This window comes from Vombatus ursinus, unplaced genomic scaffold (assembly GCF_900497805.2).
Source record: "Vombatus ursinus unplaced genomic scaffold, bare-nosed wombat genome assembly UNPS02010461.1, whole genome shotgun sequence".
In the NCBI taxonomy this organism is placed as follows: domain Eukaryota; kingdom Metazoa; phylum Chordata; class Mammalia; order Diprotodontia; family Vombatidae; genus Vombatus; species Vombatus ursinus.
This window is the reverse complement of record NW_020950239.1, coordinates 7,152,451-7,160,600: the sequence shown is the minus strand read 5'-3', so window position 1 is coordinate 7,160,600 and position 8,150 is coordinate 7,152,451. Positions and strand designations below refer to the sequence as shown.

At 38.2% G+C, this 8,150-nt stretch overlaps 1 protein-coding gene across 1 annotated transcript; it reads right to left on the bottom strand.

The window, feature by feature from the left end:
• Positions 1–2,129: 2,129 nt before the first annotated feature.
• On the bottom strand, positions 2,130–7,918 carry CXCL8 (C-X-C motif chemokine ligand 8). The gene is made up of 4 exons (XM_027854555.1): positions 7,710–7,918; positions 5,468–5,603; positions 3,788–3,871; positions 2,130–3,065 (listed from the first exon to the last, which is right to left on the bottom strand). The coding sequence occupies exons 1-4, from the start codon at positions 7,876–7,878 to the stop codon at positions 3,017–3,019; spliced, it is 438 nt and encodes a 145-aa protein (XP_027710356.1). The 5' UTR covers positions 7,879–7,918; the 3' UTR covers positions 2,130–3,016.
• Positions 7,919–8,150: the final 232 nt, after the last annotated feature.

The window sequence follows — 8,150 nt, the reverse complement described above, 5'->3', positions numbered from 1 at the left end:
CTCTGTCTCTCTCTCTGTCTCTGTTTCTCTCTATCTCTGTTTCTGTTTCTCTCTCTGACTGTTTCTCTGTGTGTCTTGTGTCTGTCTGTCTCTCTATGTCTCTGTCTCTCTGTCTCTTTGTCTCTGTCTCTCTGCCTCTTTCTCTATCTCCCTGTCTCTGTCTCTATCTCTCTTTCTCTGTCTCGTTGTCTCTGTCTCTCTTCCTCCCTCTCTTTCTCTTATTCTCCCAGTTTTACTTATTGGCTCCTTTTCTCCTATTGCCTTGAAACATTCCATCCTTTAAGAAAAGAAAATCAGCTTTGACCCTGCTGTTCCCTTGAGTTATCATTCTCCATCTCTGAGCTCCTCAGAAAAGCCTTCTACCCTCTCTGCCTCCTCTCAGAACCAGAATCATGGCTCAATGACCAGGACATTCCTTCTAAATTCTCAGGATTGGGATTGAGAGGATTTAGAGGGCCTATTTATGCACTTAGAGGTCAGGTAGTTGGTGCAGTGTATAAAGGGCCAGGCTGAGTGTAAGGAAGACTCGTCTTCCTGAATTCAAATCTGGCTTCAGAAACTCACTAGCTGTGTGACCCCAGGTAAGTCACTTTACCCTGTTTGCCTCACTTTCCTTATCTGTAAAATGAATTGGAGAAGGAAACGACAAATCACTCCAGTGTCTCTAACAAGAAAACCCCAAATGGGATTAGGGAGAGTTGTACATGATGAAAAACAACTTAACAGCAATAGTATTTGTAGTCTTCTAAGAAAGAAGAGTACAGGGGCAGATCTCAGTGACAGGAGTGTGAGAACAATAGTTTGGTTCATGGTGGGGTGTCCTTGCCCCGGAGGATGTAGATCACAGATGGCTAATGAGTAGGAGGAAAGGCCCTACCCCCGTCACAGGCGCCAGTCCCCTCAGTGTCTGAGTGACCTCATGGAAATTTCATCCTCCACCTCTGCCACTCCCCATCATTCAGATGCTTGTTCTGAGCCATGAAACCAGGCGCTAGAGCTCAAGAAAGATTGAGACCACTGAACGAGCTTCTATCATGTCTCAGAATGTCCAATTTCAGCAGCTTGGCTAGAAGAGCACTAGATTAAAAGTTAAGAGATCTGAGCGCCAGTCTCTGCTCTGAATAATTTGGGCATATGTTCCCATATCTTTCAAATAAGGCTGTTCAACACGATAGCCTCTTTCATCCCTTTCCAGCTCTAACAGTCTGCCCTATCTTCAAATTCAACAAAGCCATAAGCCGGTAGGGATCTCAGGGGCCATATAGCTTAACTCCCTTCCATTTTACAAATGAAGAAACAGAAGCCAAGGAAGACTTTGACTCATCAAAATCATATAGGTAATAAGTATCAGCGGTAGGATTCCATTCAGAGCCCATGCCCCTTCCATTTGCCCACACTACCTCCGTCATTCTACATAAGCTTCAGACAGCGTGAACTTAGTTTTTCAAAAGGTATCTTAAGTGGAGCCTCAGTTTTGCTTTGTGTTTTTTTTTCCAATGCAAAAGGAAAACATTAATCAAGAAAATTATTTCTTTCCAAAACTGATGTGTCATGATATTTTATGCAATAATTTGTAGGGGTTTTTTTTTGAAGGCATAGTCAATCCTTGGCTTCAAGCCCTCTTTCAGACCTTTCTACCAAGGCAATTATTCTTTTGCTCTAGAAGATAACATTTTCCCACTCTCTAAGTGTGAAAAAAATGGAATTTGTCACCTAATTAGCAATAATTATTCAAAGAAAACAAGCTAACATGGAAATATGTTTTACCTAGTTGCACATGTGTAATTGATATCATATTGCTTGCCTTTTCAGTGTGTGGGAGGGAAACAGAAGGGAGGGAAACAATTTGGAACTAAGAAAAAAAAAGAATGTAAAAAGCAAATTAAAAACTTTTTTAATAAAATAAAATAAGGAATTACCAAATGCTTCTTCCCCTCCCTGGGGACAGGCCTCCCAATAGTATCCAGTCCCCATGCCCTTCCCCCCTTGTGACCACCCCACCAAAACTGACCACCCTTTCATGCAATTAGGCCCAAACCTGATTTGTGGTGGTTGCGCCTGGTGCAAAAATTAAATAACTGCTTCAACTGAGAGTTATCATGGAAATTATGAAGCAAAGAAGCAAGGAATTCAGTTCTTTTAAAATCCAAATGTGCATTTTTTATTGAAAGAAAACTTCCAGGAAATCTTAACCGAAAAACTAGAACAAAGCAAACATTTACAAAGTTGGCAATAAGTTACACTTTTCATAAATATGCTCATGGTCCTAATCAGACTTCTAAATGACCAAAAATGTCGAGGAAAACTTCTCTCAGACATAATATAGAAAAGCTTTCTCAAGTTAAGTTAAATAAATAAACCAAGGTGGTGACCGAGCACAACCATTTAAATAAACCCAGAACAAGTTATTGACACACCATAAATAATTTCCCCACCAAGAAGAATTCTGGGAAATTGGCCCAGCAAGACATTGCTGTTTTATTTTTTAAATCATTCTAGATTCCAGAATTAGGGCAGAAGTCCCTAATCCAGGTTTCTACTGATGCCATCCCTCCATGAACATTTCTGGAAGCCAGAATTCTGTTCCTAACAGTGAAAGTGGGAGGAATATTGAGTATTCCTCAGGTCTTAAATTAAATACAATTCATTGTCATTTTGTCCCCACTTCCTATCAGGGCAGTTTTTATCATCCAACTCTAGCTCCACACATCCTTTTAATAAATACATAAATAGTAAATATCTAAATTAAATTGTAGCTGAAAATAACATCATTATGTTTTCTGACCCTGAAAAACAAGCAGAAAGAGTTTTGGCATTTTTATCCTCATAGTGAGCACCCAGTGAGGTAGGAATGAGCAGGTGTTCTTGGGCAGTTACAGACATGAAGAAATTGAGGCACAGTGAATCAGTGGCAAAGTCAACACCTCGCTTCCTTAATTCTCTGCTCCATGTTGCGTATTTTAAAGAGAAGCAGGTTTCCCTGATGCTTCATTGGCATCTTCACGGAGAGATGAATTCAAGACAAAGGAGAAGGGCTTCCATTTTTATTTGAGTTATTCTCAGCTCTGAAATGGAAGATATTTTAAGAGATTAAACAATGCTACACCATAAAAGCTCCATAAGAGAGCGCTTTTGAATACACATCTTTTTGGGAAGTTAATATCTTCTAAGCTTGACTTTGCTCTTTCTTTCAAGTCATTTTTTTCAAAGACATCTCTGTTTTATATTTAAAAGGAGTAGCAAGTTGTACATGGTAGATTTGCTTTTGTAATATACTACATTATGCAAAAATAATGTAAGTAGGAGTAGTAGTAGTAGGAGTAGTAGTAGTAATAGTAGTAGTAGTGGTGGTAATAGTAGTAGTAGTAGTAGTAGTTACTACAGTGAAATGAATTTGGAGTCAGTTAAGACCTGTGTTCAAGTCCAGCCTGTGACGCTTGATAACTGGTAAATCTAGACAAGTAACCTAATCTTTTGGAGCCTCAGTTTCCTTATCTTTAAATATTCATCTTAGCAGGCATTTCTATCTGATTGATTTGTTATGTGGATCAAATTCAATAATGTGCATAAAATGCTAATAAAACCTTAAAGCAAACTACATAAATGTCAGTTATTACTATTATGTCTATTTCTTTTATTGAAAAGGTAGATGCCAGAAAGGGGAAACACAATAAACTACTCTAGGACAATGAGAAAGGAATGGGCCAATTCCATTCATCCATTCTCATTTTCTTGATTGTTTCTTTCCTGCTTTTGATTTCTCTGGAAGGAATAATGATATACTCACCTCTTCAAAAACACCTGAAGAATTTTCTGTACCCACTTTTCATGAGGATTCAGGCAGAGCTCCCTGTTATCTTGAAGAGTGACACTAAAAAGAAAAAAAAAACAAAACATGATGTATAGTGATCCACTCTGAAGGGTCTCTTTGCTACCAAAATCAATGCCCCCCAAGTCAGTGAGAAGTGTAACCATTCAGTTGGAACACTGAGATTCTCCCAGAAGCTTCTCCTTCAGTATACAGGGAGCTAGGTTCTTTCATTCATGACATCAACTTTCAAGGAATGCTTTCTCTTGATATGATGGAATGATTTAGCACCAGAGAATTCAAAAGGTCCAGGGGAGAACTTTCAGGTGGGCTATTACTCACATAACAGAAATGATGACCTGCATCATTGAAGTCAACTGATGGATCATATTGAAATATGAAAATTTGGGGACTTTCTGCTTTTCTTCTAATTTATCTTTCCCTGTTTAGAGCAGCAGTGTGCCTAGTTCCTCATTCCATTCTCTGTAATGTCTCAAAGAAAATATATTTAGAAGAAGGAAAAAAGCCTTGAAGGCTTGAAAGCTCCATAACTCAAAAATGTGGAAGTGTTTTTCAAAGTCATGATAAATGTCTGTAACTTTTTGGAGAGTGTCAAACTGGGCCTCAACCTTGCAATTAGGGAGGTAGGATGATGTAGAGTGAAAGCACTGGGGTTGGAGTTAGGGAGACCTGAGTTCCAATCCTGCTTCCTATGGTCACTAGCTATGGGATCCTGAGAGTCACTTACTCTTCCGCTCTTTCAGTTCCCTTATCTGTCTAATGGGGATAATAATATCACCTACTTCACAGTTTATCATGACAGTCAAATGAGATAATATCTGTTATCTAAATGTAGGCTATTGTTGTTAATCTTTAGTAGCTAATTGTTAACTATTAATTATTGAAGAGTCTTAGGTGATGCAGTGGATAGAGCACTGGGCTTGGAATTGGGAAGACATCTTCCTGAGTTCAAATCTGGCCTCAGACACTTACTAGCGATGTGACCCTGTGTCATTTCACCCTGTTTGCCTCAGTTTCCTCATCTATAAAAGGAGCTGGAGAAGGAATTGGCAACCTACTCCAGGATCTTTGCCAAAAAAACCCCAAATAAGGTCATAAAGAGTCAGACATGACTGGAAAAACTGAACAACAACAACAATTATTAAGGCTGTTAATAATAATTGGCAGCCTCATATAATCAGAGTTCATATAATTTTATGTAGGTTCTATTCTCCTTCTTTTCTATCAAAATATGTTCTAAATTAGAGTCCTTTTAAAAGAAAACTATTGACATGCCTCCCTGAAGACAAAACAGATTGATGACCATCACAATTTACTTCAAAGATCAATGATAGGGGAATTGTTTCCTCATTTAAAAGCTTACCATCGGAATTTATTAAATATCAAGTTTCTATAGCATGTGTTAAAAATGGTTATGTTACCCCCCACAAAAAAATCCAATTCCCATGAAACTTTTTATACCCTTGGCCAGTTTGGGTTGAGACAGATGATGGGGACATCTCAATAGTTAGGTGGATTCTCTTGATTCCTTTGCGATTGCCATAATCTCTCCTTTCCCTCCTTCTCCCTCACCTCCCCCCACCGACTCCACCCCAGTCTCCTAAATGAAACCATTAGTTCTTTTTTGAAAGTACGTACATGATTTCTGTGTTTGAGCAGTGTGGTCCGCTGTCAATCATTCTCAGCTCCTTAATAAGCTTGGGATGGAAAGGTTTGGAATGTGTTTTTATGCACAGACACCGGAGTTCTGTCACTGACTGAGGTACCACAGCAGCTGGAAAGGAATAAGGGAATGAGAAGGGTTAGTACTAACCAAAGTATCAGCTCCATCAATCCCAATTTGAAGATTTTCCTGACCGTGAAATTGATTGGTGATTTTGAAAACTTGTCACACGTCTTATCATTAGCATGCAAATTTCTCTAAATCTGAAACCTGATCTCTCATCAGCCTCAATTTGTTTCTCCAAGAGCAGCTTTCACTGGCTACTTCTAATGGGATTTTATTACAGGTAAACTTTGAAGGCTTTTAGCCAATGCTTCCCTGTTCATTTGTCCTCACACTTTTCTCTATTTGGTATGGAATTTTCCAGGGCCATTCTACAGAAAACAAATAAGGTAGAAACAATAGGGAGAAGTGGCAAGTAGAAATGAATTTATAAAATTAATATTTTGAAAGTTTTAATATTCTGAGTAATGCTACCAACCAAGAGGTATCCAGTAAACATGTCAAAGTGTCAGAGTTGCTAAGTGTTCAGGATTCCCAAGTCTTTCTAGAGATGTTAGGATGTCTGAGCAACCATGGATTAGGAACATTATCACGTGAGCACAGAGTAAGGTGGACATTTGTCAAACATATGTCCAATTTGACTGATGTCAGTAAGCAGTCTGCATGAATGAGTCTCCAAATACAATGTAAGGAGAACTCAATCATCTCTACAGATATCATCCATGCCATACTCTGGAATGTGTATATGTGAGCTTCCATTCTTGGCAGGCGTGCACCTATTTGTTATTATATTATTATAGTTAATATTACATAATAACATCAAATATTATCATAAGTTATATATTATAATATATCATGCATAATATATTATAGAATTAGTTAGCATTTATATATTTTTTTTAAATTTGCAAAATGCCCTATAAATATCACCTAGTTTTATACTTATAACAACCCTGGGAGGAAGGTGCTATTATTATCTCTTCTTTCCAAAGGAGGGAACTGAAGCAAACAGAAGTTAAGTACTTGCATAGGGTCATTCTGCTAATAAGTGTCTGAGAACGGATTTGAACTTAGGTCTTCCCGACTCTAGACCCAGAGCACTCTATCCACAGCACCACCTAGTGGCTCTTTCTACTGATTCATTTGCAAGATACCGTATTCACATTTAATTTTATGCATATATGTGTAACATGCATCCATGTATATATTTGTTTATATATGTGTTTACATATACACAGATTTGCGTGTATATATTGTGTGTGTAAATAACTATAGATATATGTGTATTAATATGTATATGTGTGTGCATATATGTGTGTGTATATATATTTGCATATGTGTGAACACATTTATGTATATGTGTGTATGTGTACATGTATGTGTACATTTAGGATCTGAATAGCAATAGCAAAAATTGGCATTGTTATAATGCTATAAAGTTTGCATGTATTATCAAATTGTACTATATAGCAACCCTGTGAGCTATATGTTATTGTCCCCACGTTATAGATCAGGAAGCTGAAGTCCTGAGAGGATAAGTAACTTCTCCATGATCTTACAGCTTATAAGTGTTAGAGATGGGAATTATGCCTATTGCTCTGTCCAATCTCATTTGCATTTGCCAAATTCTATCCTTGCTAGGTGATATGGTGGATAGAGTACGGAGCCTAGAGTCAGCGCTCTCTCCAATCTCACTTGCATTTGCCAAATTCTATACTTGCTAGGCAATATGGTGGATAGAGTATGGAGCCTAGAGTCAGGAAGACTTATCTTTGTGAGTTCAAATCCAGCCTCAGATATTTAGTAGCTGTTTGATCCAGGGCAAGTCACTTAACTTTGTTTGCCTCAGTTTCTTTGCCTATAAAATGATCTGGAGAAGGAAATGGCAAATCACCCTGGTGTCTTTGTCAAGAAAGTGGGGTCACAAAGAGTCAGACATGACTGAAAAATGACTGAACAATAAATCCTTGTTTTAGAATAAATGGGTATAGAAAGGCCCTAAAAAAAAGAAAGCAATTTTGCATCCCATGAAAAAGATAGTTCTCTTTTTATAGTATTATAATTTGCCTTTCCAGAAATATGTATTTCTAAGCAGGAACTGTATTCAGAGAGTATATCTCCTTAGCCTGAATGCTGAAAAAGAGATCTACTCACCTTCATTCAGTGCTACAGAGAGCAGGAAGATGGCCAGGAGGGCGCCCACCAGCTTGGAAGTCATGTTGGCAGTTAGTTTGTGGTTTGGTTTGCTCTGCTTTCCTATTGGCTGGCAGCTGGAGCTGCTGTTAGCTGGGCTCCTTCTGAGGATTTCTGTTGGTTGGAGCATGCCAGTGGCTCTTTTATACTGTTCCAGCACTTCTCCATCATGGGCATTATGTCAGAGGAAATTCCACAATCTGCAACCCTGCAGGCACATTGCATTAAACTGAGTCATCCTCCTCTGAGTAAAAACCCCATTAGAGACTTTTCTCAAGATCATGCTTGTTTACATAATGCATGACAGTGGGTGCACTATTAATGGATATATTTGCATATTAAGAAGAGGATCTTTCATCTTGATTGTGTCCCTTTGGGTTTATTTCATTTTCTTTTTTATTT

Excerpts from the sequence above, each read along its gene's own strand:
- CXCL8 (XM_027854555.1), bottom strand. The coding sequence starts at position 7,878 with ATGCTCCAACCAACAGAAATCCTCAGAAGGAGCCCAGCTAACAGCAGC. Across the intron at positions 3,872-5,467 it reads TGCTCAAACACAGAAATCAT|TGTCACTCTTCAAGATAACA; the intron begins GTACGTACTTTC and ends TTTTCTTTTTAG. Across the intron at positions 3,066-3,787 it reads CTTCAGGTGTTTTTGAAGAG|AGCTGAGAATAACTCAAATA; the intron begins GTGAGTATATCA and ends CTTCCATTTCAG.